At 48.4% G+C, this 19,252-nt stretch overlaps 1 protein-coding gene across 1 annotated transcript in view; it reads right to left on the bottom strand.

The window, feature by feature from the left end:
- SEMA5B (semaphorin 5B) overlaps window positions 1-19,252 on the bottom strand; it is a 117,803-nt gene that overhangs the window by 9,146 nt on the left and 89,405 nt on the right. Inside the window, exons 5-11 of the mRNA XM_031454660.2 lie at window positions 10,167-10,229; window positions 9,710-9,808; window positions 9,006-9,219; window positions 8,058-8,343; window positions 5,591-5,726; window positions 4,227-4,434; window positions 3,915-4,122 (exon numbers count right to left, since the gene is read on the bottom strand). Coding sequence (XP_031310520.2) covers window positions 3,915-4,122; window positions 4,227-4,434; window positions 5,591-5,726; window positions 8,058-8,343; window positions 9,006-9,219; window positions 9,710-9,808; window positions 10,167-10,229 — 1,214 coding nt within the window. The remainder of the gene's footprint in view (window positions 1-3,914; window positions 4,123-4,226; window positions 4,435-5,590; window positions 5,727-8,057; window positions 8,344-9,005; window positions 9,220-9,709; window positions 9,809-10,166; window positions 10,230-19,252) is intronic.

Here is a 19,252-nt window from a genome sequence, read left to right as displayed (position 1 = left end):
TAAGAAAAGAGCAAAGAGAAACACGGAGTCGATGCTGGCCGCAGCATCCCCACCTGCTTCAGGCTCCCTCACCATCTCAGCCTCTCCTGCTCTCAGTTCTCCCAAAGAAAGAGAAGAGCAGATTCTCGGCAGACAATCCTGCTCTGCTCTGCCCTGCCCTGCCCTGCCCCGGCCTCTGGCTGCCTGAGGGGGCCAGGGAGACCTCCCTGGCGCCAGTGCCCAAGCTCTCTTCTTGTCCACATTCACTGCTTTCAGCCAAAGGTCACTCTAAAGCTTACAGAGCAGAGAACATTCTTAAGAAAATTAAAGCTCCAAGCAGAGGAGAAGTGTGTTTCTGACTGTAGAAATGGGTGGCAGTTTAAAGTTTCTTTCACAGAAGCAGCCATCAGGCTGATAATATATCACCATGTCTTTTTTACTGCAATGTTTCAAGCAGCCATTATGAAAGGGAACAGTTTCATTCGATGGGCTCCAAGGCAGGACAGAGATGGATGGTGGAATTAGCAAGCAAGTGGATTCTGGAACCATATAGCAACAGTTTCACAATTGGAGCTGTCCAGGGTGGTGCTTGGGAGCAAGTGGCCATTACTTAAGATGGCAGTGGAGGGGGTGCCCAGACCCCCTGTCAGGGAGGAAGGTTGGGAGGAGCTGGTGTAGAAGGGCCCCTTCCCTCCAGGGCACATGAAAGGCAGCCTGGAAGGAAGAAGGGGGTGGTTCTTCACGCATAAGCACCTGCTCTGTAGAGCCAGTCAGCTGTTCCTTCCCTCTGCTCCTCCTCCTGTGAGCCCTGGTCTCTCTCTGGCCAGGCCAGGGTCCTGCTTGTGCCCCACAGGGCTGAGGTTTGCCTGAGTGAAGGGAGGGGCCTGGAGACAAGCCATGGTTTCCGGGAAGAGGAGGGGGCCTGAAGGACTCTGCTTACCCACCCTCAGCTTCCTGCCAGCTTTGGAAGGAATAAGGAGAAAAGTAGGAAATGTCGATCCTGGTCCCCAGTAAAACCCTGTGACAACCCGCCTCACAACAGCACAATTTCTGCTATAGTGTGATGGGCAGTGGGTCCCAGACTCCCAGAGTACACAGCTTGGTGGCAGCATGGGCTTACTCTGGTCATTTTATAAACTTTGCAATAAAGAGACCTCACATTTTACATGTTTTGAACCACCTATAGCTTTATGGCAGGGTTCCCACTGTGCACATCAAGAGCTCTTATCCCAAACTCAGGAAACCAAATAGAATGAAAAAAAAAGTATCAGACTCCAAACTGACCTTTGTCTACCTTGCTGTTCCACCTAGCCACGCTACGGCAATCTCCCTGTCTCCCCTGCAGCGCCATGTGACTAAGGAAATGTCCCGGCTTCATCCTTTCTCATTCCACTGCAGACCCCATTACTTCATATCTGGCCTAAAGCCACCCCAGCTCACGCTGGCCAACCATCTGCCCCGCGACAATGCCACTCGCTGTCTGATTGATCTTTGTAAAACACCTATTCATACGGCTTGTCACTCCATTCCCTGGCTCAAAGACCACTTCAGTGCCCCAAGTCACAGGATTCAAGTCAAAATCCTCCCTTGGCATTCTCAGCTGGCCTCAATCCACTTTCCATCCCATTCCCCACTCCTCTCCTGCACGAACCTCCTTTCAGGCCAAAAAAAAAAAAAAAAAAAAAAAAAAAATCAATCAACCGAAAGATTAGTCACGTGTGGAAGGCCATTTTGTGCCTGGGGCTGGGCATAGCCCCTGATGGAATATAAAAAATACTGGTATAGTAGGTTTGCCTTCAAGGATTTACAACCTGTTAAAGAACAATGTACATGCGAAAAGTTTAATAACGACCCAGGAGTTAAAGAAGAACACAAGATATGAGGGAAATGTGATTCACTGCCAAGAAGTGCTGTCTGTATTCAGTGTCACAGAGTCTGAGACTCTAGAGAGCCCAGGAGGCTGGAGGGTTCCTAAATGCATTTGTGGAGATAAAAAAGGAATAAGGACATTAGATATCACTGACGACTCGCTGGAATAGGTACTTCATGAAATTACTCCCAATCCTTAACTCCTCTGCCAAAATTAAAGATCACCTGCTCCATCACAATTTCCCCCTATTTTCCAGGTGAGAAAGCTGATGCTCAAGGTTAAGTAACCTGCTCAAGATCACAGAGTGAGTGGATGGTGGAGCTGAGATGGAGCCCAGGTGTGCCCAATCCCACCACATGAGTCCCTCCCATTTAACCCCCGCTGTCTCTCCCCACACATCAGATTCAGGCCAAGGTTTTTCTCCCCAACCAGACATCTAGAGCTCTGAGGGAAATGAGAGTGTTTCAGGCCTCTTTCGTCTTGCCTCCCTCCTCTTATGCCGGCAACCCTGCAAAGTGCTCTGACCATGGGAGGGCTTAGCAAATATTTGGTGTTTTGCTGATGGAGCCCTGAGCTGGGGCTGAGGGGAGCTTGGGTGTCTCCCAGCTGCCCACCCTACCCCCTCCCCACTGTCACACCCTACCCCCTCCCCGCTGTCACACCCTATGCCCTCCCCGCTGTCACACTCTACCCACTCCCCGCTGTCACACCCTGACCTTCCAGCCTCCCCCATCTCTCCAGGCCTCTGCTCAGCTCCCAGCACACTTTACTGGGGCTGGAGAATAATGCTTGGCAGTAGGGATGCCATTTGTCTCCCTAGTCTCAAGGACAGATGGGCACATCCAGGAGGTCCCTGTGTTGCAAAGACCACAGGAGCCCACCTGGCTGTGGCTACACCAGCTAAAGGCAGCTTTTGATTATCTCTGAAGTGAGGGGGTGCAGTTCAGGGTAGCCTCACATGGTTAGGAGTCTGAGATACCTTTCCATTTGGCTTTGGGATAGGCTTTTGTTTCTAGCTTAAATGCTAGTGTCACTGTTGCCAAATTTGTGAATCCATTTGAAGCTAAGGTGTGGAGAACTGATTACAGAAGCAGCTGGGACACGAATGTTGTGTCTCCACCTTGTTCCTCACCTCCACCCCACCCAGGCCAGGTCTCTCTGCCTCTTCCAAGTTGGGAGGTTAGAGGAACAAACTTGGGAGCTGGCTCCAAGTGAGACAGTCTGGGACCTGGGACCCTTTACCTGAAGTTGGGGCAATTATGAACATTAAGATACGAAAAGGCCACAAACCAACTGCCATTTCTGAGGTGTCAGAATCAAAAGGAGGGCACTGGGAGCAAAAGCAGGATACTGTGCGTGATCCCAGCACACAGCGCCACCAAGGGGGTGGGCTGACCACTGAAGCTACACCTTCTGTCCAACACTCGGACACACCCCTGTCATCAGCCCCTTTTAGGACCCAAGCAGCTCCTCTCCCAGAGTGAGCAAGGGCACCTGTTACTTGTTTTTGCTGCTTCTTGCTGCAGCACAAGCCCCAATAAAGCCTTGCCTGGAATTCTCTTCTGGTGTCTTATCAATTTCTATTGATTAAAGAGTCCAAGGGTCCAGTCTATAATAAAAGCATCTTCCACCTGTCCTCACATCTGGAGAATAAGTGCTGTGGTTTCAAAGTTAAAGACCACTCTCTGAACTGAAGGGACTGAGAGTAAATCAAGTGGGCTAGAGATGGCCACAGGCCGGAACTGTGGGCATAACAACAAGGATGACAACAGCCACCACCGTTTGCTCAACACATACTTCCTTCCCCCAGGGAAGTGATTAGTGGTTTTGGCAGATTATCCTAATTATCCTTCACAAAAACCTTGCAGAGATTTCACGAGGAGGAAGCCAGAGTTCAGAGAGGTTAAGTGACTTGTCCAAAGGCATGCAACTGGAGACGGCTCCAGGATGCCACCCGAGGTCGACCTCTCCAAAGCTCCACCTTCTGAGCTCGACTGCGAAGGCTATTGCGATTGCGGGGTATCTGGGTGGGGAGGCCCGCCCGCCGTCCAGGGTGCCCACTCACCCCTGGCTGCGGTAGGCGGCGCACCTCTCCAGAGGGACCCGCAGCACGCCATCGCTCAGCCCCACGAAGAGCGCGCGGGCGCTGTGCAGGATGCGCAGGCTGTGCAGCGGCTCCCGACGCCCGGGGGGCAGCACGTGCAGCTCCTCCAGGTAGCAGCCACGGAGGCTGCGGCTTGTGGTGGACAGCGCCTTCAGGATGGTGCCCGACTCTGGAGGGGCCAAATGAGGGTGTCCTTGAAGGCCCCGCAACCTTGCAGTCCAGCCCCCACCCCTCAAACTCCTCCCACTCGAAGAACAGGCACGGTGGGCTCACCGGTGCCAATGTAGAGCACGTGGTAGAGCGTGTCCTTGGCCTGCACAAGGTCCACCACGAGGTGTGAGAAGCGCACACTGTCTTGGGTGACACAAGGCTCGGGTGTCACGGGCTGCACGGCCTCACTCATCAGGAACAGGCGCTGCGCATCCTGCAGGCTGCGCTCCGTCAGGTTCTCGTTGGGGCCCACCTCGGGCAGGGTGCCGCACTGCGGCGGGGAGTCAGGTCATGCGTGCCCAGCCACCTGGCTGCCGCCATCCGCTATCCCCTCCTTCCTTCTGCAACCCACACTCTGATTCTCCAATCCCTGCTCCCCACGCCAACCAAGCATCCCTGCAGGATGCGCTTCACCCTCTTCCATGGAGATGGCTCTTCTTTGGGAACTAGGGGGAAATGAGGCTAGAAAGATGGGGAAGGAGACCTGCCAGGGGTGGGGAAGAGGACAGGAAGATGAAAGGGGGGCTGGATTATCTAAAAATGGGTCGTTTGAGTGTGGATAACAAGTGTTTGATTTCATGCTGTTGCTGTAGGTGCCCCTCCTCCATGTTGGGCCAAGCCCCACCTTCCCTCTCCTGTGTCCCTCTCAGCTCAAGGTTCTTACACCTTCTAAACCAAAGCTAGAAGGCAACTACCATTTACTAAACATTCTATTACATTCTAGACACTGTGCCAGGTGCATATCAACCCTCGAGCTATCTATGAGGTCGACAGTATTATCCTGATGTGCCAGATAAGGATAAAGGGACTCAAGGAAGTTGAGTGACTTGCCCAAGGTCGCACATAGAGAGGGCTAGATCTGGGTCAGGACTGTAGGACTGAAAAGCCTGAGGTCTTTCCCAGAGCCATACCGCCCCCTGAGCAGGAAGTTGGATGGACATGAAAGTCAGCCATCAGTAGCTTTCTTTGCCCCATGACTCTTCCCCTTCTCTGTCACACACTGGGGATGCTCACACCACCATGGCTGGACTCTTGGCACTCAGAGACCAGGATAAAGTCATGCTGGGTAGACTGCAAGCAAATTCCAGCTAAAATCCCCAAATTCTGGTCAGACAGCTTGTGAGGGCTCTCCTGGTCCCCTACACTGAGTAGAGCTGAGGTCCCACCTCCCTGCCTCTCTGAAGGTGAGGGGTCACATTAGAGATGGTTCAGAGCAGGCTCCCTTGCTCTGCATCTCACCCACTTTCTCTTTCTCACTTCACAATCTTGGGGTTACCACCCTCATAGGGAACCATCTCAGACCCCACAGATGGGCATAGATCAGCAGGGACATGTTTGGTGTTTGCATTAAGCAGTTGGGAATCAACTTGTGGCTGGTAGCCTGGGGGAAAGTGGTAAGGAGAGGGGAAGAGGAGGAGAAGCTGTACCTGGAAATCGGGGATGGGGTTGGCGATGGGGAGCCAGGCAGCCCTGGGGTTCTCCTGGTAGCGAAACGGGCCATTGAAAGCCTGAGAGATGGCACTGAGGTTGAAGGCGCAGACAGCAGATGCGGCAATGCTGTTTCTGAAAGGCAAGAGATGACGGGGTGCTGCCTTCCTAGGAAGCCCCGGCTTCCTCCCCGTAAATCCCACAGCTGGCTGTAAAGTCACCGCCTGGTACAGCTCCAAGGCTTATTAGGCACCTAGGATGAGTCTGGTGACTTCTGCACAACAGGAGCATTACAGAAGGAGGAGACATGGTCCCCACATTCTGGAGACCCTCTGGGAAAGAAAGACCCACTGATGAGAAGCACTGCACTGGTGGACCCTTCTGTGCTACTTCCTCATCCCCTTCCTTCATCCAGTGGGAGGGTCAAGTAAAGTCAGTGGTTTCCAAACATTTTAGTCCATGGCCACTGTAAGAAATATATTTCATATTACAACTCAGTATGACATACACATACATGCACCATACACGTTTGCAATGAATTTTCATGAATCAGTACTTACCCTTACTAAATACATTATATTCTGGTATTTTTATTTCAGTTGATTCTGTTTGATTTATTTTATTTAAAAAGAAAAAAACCAACAACCTGGTTACCAAACCGGTGATCACTTCTGCAGCCCAATACCCAGAGCCAGATGATCCCTCTGATTCCTTTCCATCACTGAGTCAGACACGTGTATGAGTCTGATGTGAACAGTTCAGAGAAAGGACACCATTACACCAAATGTTTCCAGGCCTGTTCTCAGTACTTAGTACCTCTCCCTGTTGTGTGCACTTCACTCCCCCTCTGCCTGGTCTCAGCCCCCACCGTCTCCTCCAGGAGTGTCCCCACAGCCTGTCCAATCTCCTCTAATCCATTCTCCACACAGCAGCTGGAGGGAGCACTGTAAAATGCACATCCAAGCTAGTCCCTGTCCTGCTTGAAACCCTTCAATGACTTCCTCTGACTCTTAGGATAAAGATCAAAATCCTTAAAGTAGTCTACAAGGCCCTTCCCCGGACATAATCCTCCCATGCCCGCCCTTCAGCCAACTCTCCTGTCTTTCGCCTCCTCACCTGCCAGGTTCCTGCTACTTGAGTCTCAGTTCCCCAGACATTTCCTCCCACCCCAAAGCTTTGTACATGCTGTTCCCTTGGGTTGGAATGTTCCTCTCCCCTAGTTAATTCTCAGCCCTCCTATAGACGTTACTTCCTCCAGGAATCCTTCCCTGATCATCATCCCTCCATACTGACAGAAGCTTCCCTACACACTGCCCTTTCCCTTTGTAGCATGTATCACAGTTGAAACTGAGCATTTTGTAACCATCTTCTTAAAAACATAAGCTCCTTATGGACAGAGTCAAGTCTGCTCGTGCTCACTAGTGTGTCCTCAAAGCCCCTGACCTCTACCACGACAAGCACCTCGTATGGAGAAGGTACACAGTACATAAATGATTTGCAGTCTACACTAATGTCCTTTTCCCCTGGTGCCTCTCCAGTGACTCCTGCCCTTTGCTCACAGCTACCCACCGTCTGCTGCTGATGGTGGGTTGGTCACTAAGTCCCGGCTATCTGCTCCTGGCCTGTGTGGGCTGTGCTGCAGGTCTGTCCCCTGCTTAGATGGCTTCTCTGTCCCTGCTTCCCAGCTTTACTCTCCTCCGTGTCCACCCCCTCAGGCCGTGCTCCCTGTAGCTAGCCTGGCCCTCATCCAGTGCCTGCTAGCTGGGGTGCAAGGTGAGAAAGCACCACACCATGGCTCGTATGTTTCTGATGTCCTCACAAGGGGCCCCGCACAGCATCCTGTACAACAAACGCATTCCTTGGTCTCTGCTGCCCATTCAACATCCCCCATACAGAAATCACCTGAATGGTCAATCATTACATGGGAGGAGGCAGTGGAAGGAGAGTCTCATGATCTCCATGGGGGTTACCCTTCCCTACACCTAGGAGACAAAAGAGGTTCTAATTCCCAGCCTGTGTTTTCCAGTGCAGTTAGGATGGCCAGAAGACTCTGCTGGTTAGATTTAGCAGGATCATAGAACACTGAAGTTGGAAGGGTAAAGAATGCCCTCTGAGCCTCCCCGATGGGCAGCTGTCAGACCGCCTGGGGCTGCCATCCCCCGCCCTCATCAAAGGCAGCCTCCTTCACTTTCATCACCAGCAAGTCTTCCTTCCTGGAGCCACAATCCAGCTCCTTTTACTTTCTTCCTATCTGGCCTCGGCCTGCCCTTCACAGCAACTCAGAATGAGTGCTTACCTCTCCAGAGGCAGCAAGTCACCAAATCCCAGTGCAGAATGCATGGCAGTCCCCATTTTACAGAAAGAGAAACAGAGGCTCAGAGAGGGACTTGCCCAAGGCCACCAGGCTGCGAAGGCAGGTCAGAGCCCTTCCATGATATCAAGGGAAGGGTGAGGACAGGGACTCACACGTTGGTGGTGAAGACCCCGTAGATGAGGTCCTGCTCGGGCAGGTGAAAGGCACTTTGCAGCTCGTTGTAGTAGAAGGGGACCTCGCCCGGGCGGGAGCAGTTGAGCCGGGCCTTCATGAACGTGGTCCAAGTGTCCTCCAGTAGGAAGCGGCCCCCCACGTCATTCTTGCACACGCGGGCCACCCGAGAGTACACGGTGCGCCCACAGTCATGCTCCACCGCGTTCTCCCGCAGGAAGAAGTATGCAAACAGCCCAATATCATAGGCTGCTACGAAGTTTGGCTCTGGGGGCAGAAGAGGAACAACGGGTGGGTCAGGACAGGAGGGAGGAAGAGGGCAGCGTTGGGAGAACTCGACTACCTCCGTTTCCTCAGGTGAGCATCCTGACACCCCCCTGCCAGCTTGGTGACCTGGGGGCTCTATGTAAGTACAACACAAAGTGCAGTTATAATAAGAGTTAACACGTGTGACTGAGCAGTCACTGTGCACCAGACACTATTATAAGTACTTTATATGGATTAGCCCATTTGATCCTCTCAACAACCAATGAGGTAAGTACAATGATTGCCCCCATATTACAGGTGAGAACACTGTGGCACAGACAGGTCAAGTACTTGCCAGATGGCTTGTTAGTGGAGAAGCAAGGATTTAATTCCCAAGGTCAGGAAACTCATATAGCCCTCCCCCAATCTCTTCTTTCCCATAACCTTTCCTCTTCATCAGTTCCTAACTCTCTCCCTTCATAGCCTGCCCTCCATCTGCTTGAGGTCCTCAGGACCTCTGTGATTTCACCTGGAGTCCATCTCTGACATGTTGTGGTTCTTGGGCAAGCATCTGACTCCCTCGGGGCCCTTTCAGAGGTTGGGCAGGAAGGAGGACTGATGGGGCCCAGGGTGGGCTGGCTGGGTCCAAACCAGGGGAGCCCCCTGGGGCCGGGCCTCCTTACCATTGAGCCACTTGGAGTTATACTGGGCAGTCCGAAGTGGTGGCCCACTGCCCAGGCTGCGGTAGATGGCAGGGTCCCGACCTGAGAAGTCGATGACCGTAGCCGCGTAGAGCTCCCCATGGGAGGAGATGACAGCCGTGGAGTTGTGGCGTGGGTCGTAGGGGCAGCGGGCCACACCATTGATCTTCTCCATGGTCCGGCTGAGGTTCCCCACCTGAGGACAATGGGGAGATGGAGTGCTTTCCCCTGAGACCCTGGGGCTACCTGTTCTTCCCACCCCAGAGTTTTGTTTCCTCCTGGGCCCATGGGCTCCCTGGGCCTCTTCCTGCTTCCACTTCCTCCTCACTGCCCACCCTTAGTACCTCTGAGGGAGCAGCCACCGTGGAGAGGGAGGTTGTGTCAAGAGCTCCTTCTTCCTTGGGCCCCTGCCCCTAGTCAGGACCCTCCATGGTGAAGCTGACTCATAAAACACTGGAGGCCTACTTAAATTTGAATTCTCATGAACAATGAATCATTTTTTTTTTTTTAGTATAAGTATAGCCCACATCTTACATGGGACATACATTTCCTAATATACCATTTGTTGTTTATCTGAAATTCAAATCTAACTGGGCATCTTTTTTTTTGTTTTGGTTCTTGTGTTGAATTGGCAACCCTATGACAAGGCTATGTGCCGGGGCGAGAGAACCCCTTGGTGCCCCCACCTGTCTGCTGGAGCACACTGGGGAAAAGGCGTTGGTCCCACACATGAACACTTTCCGGCCAGTGATGATCAGGACTCGCACGTAGTTCTGACACTCCTCCTGAAGTAAGAAAGGGGAAGTAATAGCGGTACCAGCTCTCCAGGTGCGGTGCTGGGTGTCTTTCCCTCATGCCGCTGCACTGCAAATATCTGACAGCACTCTTCTCTGCCCCAGATGCACCCAAGTCTGAAGAAGAGGTTGCATCTGTGGACACCTCCTCCCCCACACCTCCTTCCCAGGCTGTCTCCCTGCCTCACTGCCCACTCAGATGCTCAGGCTGCATCCTCACCTGCACTGGGAGCCTCCAGCTCACCCAGGCTGGCGGCCTGGAGCCCACACGATGCCCTTCCATCCCCACAGCTACAAGTCTCCTGCTGGCTCCAAGCCACGCAGGCCCCTGGCTACCAAGGCCACGTACCTCGGTCTTCCCTTTGCTTTGGCAGGAGCGGCGCGTGTCCTCGTTGGAGGCCCACTCTGTGGCCTGTGGGAGGAGCACACAGATGTCACATGGCTGTGCCACTCACAGCCAGAGCAGGAGAGGACAGGGAGCTGGGAAGGGGCTGGCCATGGCCTGCAGAGTAAGGTTTCTCTCACAAAAGCCACATGGACCCAGCAAGGCTGCCAGACCTTCTGACCCAGAGACATGCCCTCAGCCCAAAACCCTCACACTTGCTTGTGTCAGGGGGAGGCCTGGAGTAACAGCTTTTCATCTTCCCCATGTGGCCAGGGATCTCCCCAGGCCTCTGTCCCCAGGTCAGCTGGGGAGATTTGAGTGGCCAAGGAGGACTTTCAATCCCACCCCAGGCCCTGAGTGGGAAGCGGGCAGTGTGCCTCCAGATGTGTCTCAAATGAACCGGAAGCAGGAAGGGAGGAAAGGCTAAATTTGCAAACCTTAGATACAGGAGATCAATTTCACTTTCCCACTACAACCCTGGAAAGTGGTTTTGAGTGGTTTTTTTCCCTCCCTTAGCAGATGAAGAAACTGATGAGTTCTGTATGACTCACTGCAGGTGTGTGGTAAAGCAGAGATTGGAACCCACATTCCTGATTCAAAGGCTAGGTGTGTTTTTTCTCTTTATTCCACTGTCTTAAGGACCCAGGACTTCCCCTTTCTCACTTGCTCCCCTCCCCCCACCTCTGTGCCATCTGCTTCCTTATTTCCCTGTAGCATCACTCATGCTCTATCTTGGGGTCATGTTTTGGGCATGCAGCTTCCACTCAGGGACCCAGAGGACATTACCTGTTCTCAAGTGCCTATGGCATTAGGAGAGGGCTAACCCCACCCAGGAAACCCCTCTCCCTCTTCTTCTATTCTGCCTATACTTTCCAAGAGCCCACCCAGCCTGCGAAGAGCAGTGGGGGGAGGAGTCATACCCTTCACATCCAGGCAGCGTCAGCCCTGGAGGGTGGCTCATTATATATTTCTGGGTCACATGTATAAACATGAACTGCCTACCTGTCCTGGGAGAGGGAGCCCTAAGCAAGCTGCTCCTCCATCCAAATGGGCAAATGGGGGCAGAACCCCACCTACTTTTAAAATCTAACAAATCTCCTTCTAGGTGTGCGGTCACTACCTGCAGAGCTCCAGGGGCCAGGGTGTGGGAGGAGAGGAGGTGCCAGGAGAGGGAGAGGCCAGGCCGCTCTCTACTGTCCAGGCTGCAGCCCACCCTCAGCCCCAGGACCTGCCTGGTAGGGCAGAGGGAGAGCTGACTTCTGCAGATTCTGGATTCAGGAGCTGGGTGGCGATTTTGGTCATGCCTCCATCAGACCGATGGCCAGGCTGGGCTCATCCTGGTATTCCAGGCCTGGAGCTCAGGCCTCTGCTCTCAGACCTTGGAAGAGGGCAAATGACCCCTGGCATCTGGCCCTCGAGCCATGGGGTTCATCTGAACAGGAACAATGGAGCCATTGTCATGCTCAGCACCCCATCAGCTCCCAGACTGATGTGAGAGGAAAGAGGGGTATAAAGAAGCAAACTCAGGTCCTCTGGGGGCAGAAAAGGGCAATGACCCACAAACACTGCAGATACGTGGGCCTGAAGCTCTGGACAGTGGGCGGCTGCGAGGGGACTGTGTAGACAGAGACTTTGCTGGGGCCATGGGGTCCCTGAGCACAGGGGTACTTTGAAGGGGTCAGCCTTACCTCTAAAGGGGTGGGAATCCCATTGTGGGGGAGGATGGGGGACAGGTGTGTACAATCAAAAGGAGTTAAAATCACACAATGCTGAACATTGAGACAGGTACTTGGCACACCTTTCTCTCTAATCCTTACCAGAGCCAGTGAGACATGTGGCCTTTTGCTCATTTTACAGGTGAGGAAAATGAAGCTCAGAGAGGCTGCGCAATTTTCCCAAGGTCACAAAGCTAGTAAGCAACAAACCCAAGATGCAAACCCAGACAACTGACACCAGAGCCAAGCTCTGTTACATCCTACAGCCTCTTACAGTGAGTAGATTTCTCAAACCAAAAGTTAGAACATATGGCCTGAAAATGTGTATTTATAATGATAACAGAACAGACTTGTTTGAGTCATTTATTTATTTTTTATTTTAAAAATTATTTTTACCAAAGTAATGATGCACAGAGTTGAAAAAGTTAAAGCGTATGAAAAAATTTAAAGAAACCCCAGCAACTGACTCCTCCCACACCCCAACTCCATTTCTCAAGACCTACTTTAAACTCTTTTAGCTTTTTTTTGTACATGTTTTTAAAAATCCATTTTCTCAAAAATATGTATCAGTCTCAGACTTCATCTTCTGACTTCTGTTACGGAGGTGAAAGCTTTTTCTACTTACCCATCCCCTATTTTCCCCCACCCCAAAGCACTTCCCCTCTCCCTGTCCTCACATTATAATTATTTAATATTAATTATTTAATACTTTACATTAAAATCAATACCAGTATTTACACCATTGTGAATATGAAAAAATTGTTCACTGCTGGGAGAAGGGTGGGAAGGGACAGACTGGGAGTTTGAAATTTGTAGATACTGACAGGTATATATAGAATAGATAAACAAGATTATACTGTACAGCACAGGGAAATATATACAAGATCTTGTGGTAGCTCACGGTGAAAAACAATGTGACAATGAATATATGTATGTTCACGTATAACTGAAAATTGTGCTCTACACTGGAAATTGACACAACATTGTAAACTGACTATAACTCAATAAAATAAAATTTAAAAAAATTGTTCACTGCTATCAACCAGTACCCCAGATTTCTCTGAATGTAAGACATCATCAATTGTAATACGAACCACTAAGAGAATATGTTGCCAAACTCCTTTATTACTTAAATTTTTAATGTAAGCTTATTGCAAGTGCTCGTACTTAGAAATACATTTTAATCATATATCAACCTTGTGCACACAACAAAGAAAGATGTAAGCTAATTAAGTATTCTTAAACCTTCTTTGAATTCAGAGGTCATCTCTTCTGAATTACTTAGAAAAGTTGTCAATGCTCCTTTTTCGTTGTTGTTTTCTTTGCTTATTTTAGACAATCATTTTTTGGAACCACCCAGGATGTCAGTGATGCAGAGATTCTTCAGGAGTATTTCACTCTGGTTTCCAGAATTTTCTTCCAAGTTATTGACCCCATTCTGCAGGTTGGATGCTGGCACTTTCTTGAGCTTACCAGAAGGTATCCACAGAAGTTTTTCTGAAAAACTAGGGTTCATATTCTCTCTTCATATGATCCTAAAATGGTTTGTGGACTGAAATGTCAATGGGTTGCTATCGTCAAGTCAGAAGACAGACTATGGTCCTGCCAACGGTAACTGTAGGATGCCTTTGACAGAAAGATGTGGCCTGATTTCAGACTCAGTAAATGGAAAAACATGTGCATCTGAGAACTAATGAATTGTGCCTATTCTGATAAATTTTCCTTTCGTAACCAACTTTTTGTTTTTCTTGGACTGAATAATTGTCTCGATTTTCTTCATTGGCTTGTTTTGCAATGTACTTATCACTCACTTTTCCCAAATGCCTAACAGTTCCCTTCAATATCATTTGCTAACTGTACACACAAATGGTTCCAATAACCAATTAGTTCCCATCCTCTTCCTCCTGCCCCATCCTCCAGCCTCCTGCCCAAGTATGGACTAGTTGCTCTTGAGGCCTCCTGTTTGGCTGTTAACCTGGGACTTACCTCCTCTCCTCTCCTGTTTGCTGAATCCCACGCTTCCCTCTTTCTTGAATTACTTGCTTATTCTGGTAGAACACATCTCCAGTATCTTCCTATGAAAAGGAACATGGTAGATCAATTTTTAAAAATTCTTGCATGTCTGATTCATTCTATCTTCATACTTGGTTGATCATTTTGATATAGAATTCTATATTGAAAATAATTTTCACTTGGAATTTTAAAGGCATTTATTCCTCCATTGTCTTCTAGATTTCAGTGTTGCTATTGAGACGTCTGGTATAATCCTTATTCCCCATCTTTTGTAGTGATCGTTTTCTTTCTTTCTTTCTTTTTTTTCTTTTTCTTTTCTTTTCTTTTCTTTTCTTTTCTTTTCTTTTCTTTTCTTTTCTTTTCTTTTCTTTTCTTTCTTTCTTTCTTTCTTTCTTTCTTTCTTTCTTTCTTTCTTTCTTTTCTTTCCTTCTCTCTCTCTCTCTCTCTCTCTCTTTTCTCTTTTTTCTTCTTCCTTCCTTCCTTCCTTTTTCTTTCTTTCAGGAAAAAAAGCTAGAAGCTTTTAGGATCATCTCTTTGATAACAGTATCCCGAAATTCACACTGATGTGCCTTATTGCAGGTCTCTTGGGAGCACAGTCAGCCCTTTCAATGTGAAGACTCATCCTCTGTTTTGGCAAATTTTATGTTATTTCATCCTTAATTTCTTCCTCATCTTTTCGTCTGTTCTCTTTCTAGTAACTGTTACTAATCCAATCCACTGTTGGCCCTTGTGCAATGATCCTCTAGTTTTCTGTTATTTCTCTCCTGTTTCTCATTTCTTGTTTTTTGTTGTTGCTCTAATTTCTGAGAGATTTTTCTTCAACTTTATCTTCTAATCCTTCAATTCAATTTTTATTTCCCCAATCACATTTTTAATTTTCATATTTTTAATTTAGTGTCTTAGAAACAAAATATATTTTTATATCCCAGAAGATTCTAATTAGTTTTTTCTAATTAATTTTTAAAATGTTTTCTTGTATTTCTTGCATTTTTCCTGTTTGTAATCTTACAGCTTCTTTCATTCTGTTTGCTTGTTTGTTTTGATCTTTCTCTTTCACTTTAGAGGCTTTCCTCAAGTGTCTGGTGATTTTTGGCTATTTATTTATATTTAAAATAAATCAGTAACCATTTCTCACTGAAAGACGTAAAGGCTTCTTGGAGAAACAGCTAATTCCAGGTCTGGGGCAGGAAATGTACAGACTGCCTGGGACAACTCACACCAAATAGCAAGGGAGCAATCAAAGACCACTAGGGTCATCATGTCATGGGACCCAGAAGCCAACTTGAAAAGGCCACCTACTGGTGAAAGAGAATAGTCATGAAAGATAACTGCAACGGATTGAAACATCAACAATATTTAAAGCCATGAGTCTGTAATAATAATAATAATAATAAAAGAATAAATTTTTCTGATCATCATCGACAGATACTACCAAACCAGCTCATTATTTGAAAACTGGTGAATAAAGACAGAGTATCAAACATTTATCCTGCCTCTCTCCTGTATGACCATATTATTGGGTAAACAAATAGTAGATGAGAAGTTTCTCCTAACAGTAGTCCAACCAATACATTGTAACACCTAAAGAATTAATGGACCTGGGAAACCATCATCAATGGCGCTAACACACACACACACACACACACACACACACACACACACACACACACACATACACACAAACACACACATACACAGACACAGAAAATCAGATATTATGTATTTCTTTAAAAAGTACGCAATAACACCTATGAAGTAATCTTGCCAGAATCTATATTTAATTAAGTCTTTAGATCTAACCATCAATTTACAGATGATATAGGGAATAGAGGAACATGTTAAATTATACCACATTGCAATCAGCATATTTTAGATTGTGGGAAACTCTGTAGGACAAATCACCAGGTATCTTCAATAAACAAATTACACAAAGGAAGAAAAAGGAGAAACACTGTTCTAGTGCCAAACCCCATCAGTGTGATTTCACCTTTCCTGGAGTCTCCAAATTTGGACCCTCAACAATTGGGTCTTTAAAGAAAGGGTCTTAGTCTTCTTTTGTTGGGGAGGGGTAAAATGGAGGAAGGAATTGCTGTGTGGGATCGGACAAGAGATCTGGGTTCCAACCTCTCAACTTAGATAATTTCAACCATTTCCCCCTTTTAGCCTTGTACCTCATCCTCACATTTCACAATACCCAACACTCCAATTTCTGAGGCCTTCTAGGGAGTCATCTTGCTTTTCTGCCATAGCTCCCTCTGTAAACTGTCCTGCTCTGCTAAATCACTTCTGATTGCTCCATTCACTTTCCATCTCCCCAGAATGCATTTAGTCTCGTCTCCACTCCTTTGTTCTCTCTGTCATTGCAGATCTATACTTTTTAAATTTTCTCACTATCCTCTTAGTGGAATTATGTGAAGTAGTGATAGACATGTATGATCAATCTGCCATGCAGAATGCTTTCAACTAGGACTGTCCCAGAAATTCCAGGTTGGCAATCTCTAACAGAGTAACTGCATGGTTCTCTGTTATATGAAAAAGCAGTGGAGACAGCCTGGAACTGGATAACCTCCCTGTAGACTCAGCAACTCCCCTGGACACCAGGGACAATGCCTGAGACAATTAAAACATCTCCTGAGCGATAAGTCCACCACTAGCAGAGTTTCGATTTCAAACAATTCTGATGCTGCCAGCCTAGTTTGTACAATGTGGAGATAACTAGAAGACAGCTCAGAATCAGCCTCACCATCTGTCCAGGCGCAAACAAAGCCCTATATGTGTCCTGTTGCAGAACAGTCCCCATTTCTGCACTTGGAGGACGTGTGGCAGCCCAAGACCATAAATCCACTGCAGTGAAGCCTCTAGCCACATCATCCCCTGGAACTGCTCTGGCAAAGGTCACTTATGAGCTCCTGGTGGGCAAATCCAAGTAAGCTTATCATCAGCAGCCCCTCAACACTGTCAACCACTTGCTACCTTTTCTTTCCCAAAAGAAGTTTATTAAATTACACTGATAAATAACTATCACAGGTGAGCTAATTTGATGTCCTGCCCCCTCTGCTGCTACCTGCATCTCTCTTCACTTGCTGCTTGGAGAACTGGGAAGGGGGCTGGGTTTTTCTAGTTTCCTTAAGAAATAGTTCACATAAATTGTTTTTTTCTCAGCCTTTTTTTAAAAGTTGAAGTACAGTCAGTTACACATAAATTGTTAATAGGTATTAGGTACTCAGAAGTCCTTGTAAAGGATACTGGTTTGCATAAACTGTTTGCATTTAGATTTCTTTCTTTAAGGGATGTTAATTATTTAAACTATCAATAAAGCATCGTGGTTTAAGTTTGGTCAAATCATACCCTCGAGCCACGTTGGAGGATCAGTAAGCTGTAATGGAGAGTTACTGCAGTGGGTACTCCACACAGTATGGAGAGTAAAGGAAGCTGCGCTGGGGGTGTGGTGCGGGTGCTCGGCCCTGCCTCCTCCTGTTGGCAAAGTGGTGAAGCTCATTTTCAGTGCTTGGTTGATGTGAGCCACTTGTGATAGCAGATGCTGTGGGCTGAAAGCTTACAAAGAGGGACCCAAAGCTCCAGATAGGGCAATGGAGGAGCAGTAGATGAAGCTTGGCTTTTAGGGTCAAAAGACAGGACCTTCTCACCAGGAGGAAAACCAGGAGACCACTGGCTGAGGTCTGCCTCCAGCCTAGTCGAGGGGATGCTGGACAGCCCACTCCCACTTCTCTCGTTCTCTCCTCTTTGTGGCCATGTGGTACCCCCTCCGGTTGGGAGGTGGAGATGTGGGGATGTGGACATGAAATATATTTATTTCTCTCCTTAGTTCTATTACAAAGAATCCAATCTGAACTCCTGGGGTCAGGCCCCTAAGAGATACCCTGGAAGGTGGTAAAACCAATTCCTGGTGCACTTGTAGTTGGTTTGCAGGGCCCTTCAGAAGAGATCCTGAGGCTGAGCACAAGTGATGGGGCTGGCAGAGGTACCCTCCCATGGCTGAGACCAGATCCACACCGATCTGGATGACCCAAATACCAGGACCCATCATCAAGATGGAGAGTCCTAACATCTGGTAAGGTATGGGACTTGGGACTTGTAGGTCAGCTGTCAAGAACACTTGGGGAAGCCAAACCAGTTGGGCAGCATCCACAGAAAAAGCCTTCTTGACATCCTAGAATAGCGATTCCTAAACCTGGTTGCACATACGAATCACCTGGGAGTCTTTAAAAATCCTGGTGCCTGACTGTACCCTAAACCCTCATCCCTGAGAGTGAGACCAAGGCTTCAGTGCTTTTAAAAGCTTCTCTGCTGATTCTAGTGAGCAATCAAGGGAGAACAACTGCCTAGAGTCAGTCTAGCTCCACCCCTACCCTTATTTATGCTACCTAGTTCTGCAAGCCAGAAACCTACATGGCATCACTGTGGTCCAAGCCTTCACTAAGCCCTCCAGGGCTGCCAGCTTCCCCAACTCCAGGGGTCACCTTCATAAAGAAGACAATGTGCCTGGTGTTCCCTGGAGCTGTGTGATGCTATGGCCCTGTGTGATTCTGCCACTTAAAGATCTCTTCCTCTGTCTTCTCTCCATCCCCTCTCTGCTGCCTTAGTTTAATTCTCCCCATCAATCACCTGAATTATTGCACTTTAAATTACTGCACTTATTCCTAACCAGCTCCTCCACTAAATCCATTCTCTGTACTGAGCCAGGTGATCTGTACACCAAATCTGTTCATGCCACTTCTCTGCTTAAAATTCTTTGCTTTCACAATAAAATAGGGACCCCTCTGCTCAGCAATGAAGACCCTCTGCAATGTAGCCTCTCTCTGTTCCTGGGTTTCGTCTCCCAAATTTATCCCACTCCCACCCCATGATGTGGTCACAATGGCCCCCTTGGTGGTCCATGCTATTTCACACCTCTGTGTCTCCTTCTTAGCTGTCTGTCCAACCCCCATTCTTTAAGCTCCAGCCCAAGAGCAGCTCTCTGGGAAGCCTTTGCAGAATCTGCTGAACCTGAGGGGGTGGGGTTCTTCATGCCTCTGGGCCACCACTGTATCTGGCACACACCCCCTTTCTATGTGCTTCCCACAGCACTCTCATTATTTCTGTGCATCTGTCTCTTTTTCCCTCCTTTGGCCACTTTATTGCTCCCAGAAGACCTTCATTTGCAGACTGTGGTAACATAATAAAAAGCCAACTCCCTGAGCTCAGAGCAGGACCTCTGGATCCACTTCCTTCCACCTGCCTTGGACCATCTCTGCACCAACTTCCTCCAGGCCCTGACCTGCTGAGTTTGGCATCTTGGTTTCATTTTCCATGGATACCAGT

The sequence above is a fragment of the Camelus dromedarius genome, chromosome 2 (assembly GCF_036321535.1).
Source record: "Camelus dromedarius isolate mCamDro1 chromosome 2, mCamDro1.pat, whole genome shotgun sequence".
Lineage (NCBI taxonomy): Eukaryota > Metazoa > Chordata > Mammalia > Artiodactyla > Camelidae > Camelus > Camelus dromedarius.
This window is presented reverse-complemented; position numbering and strand designations above follow the sequence as displayed.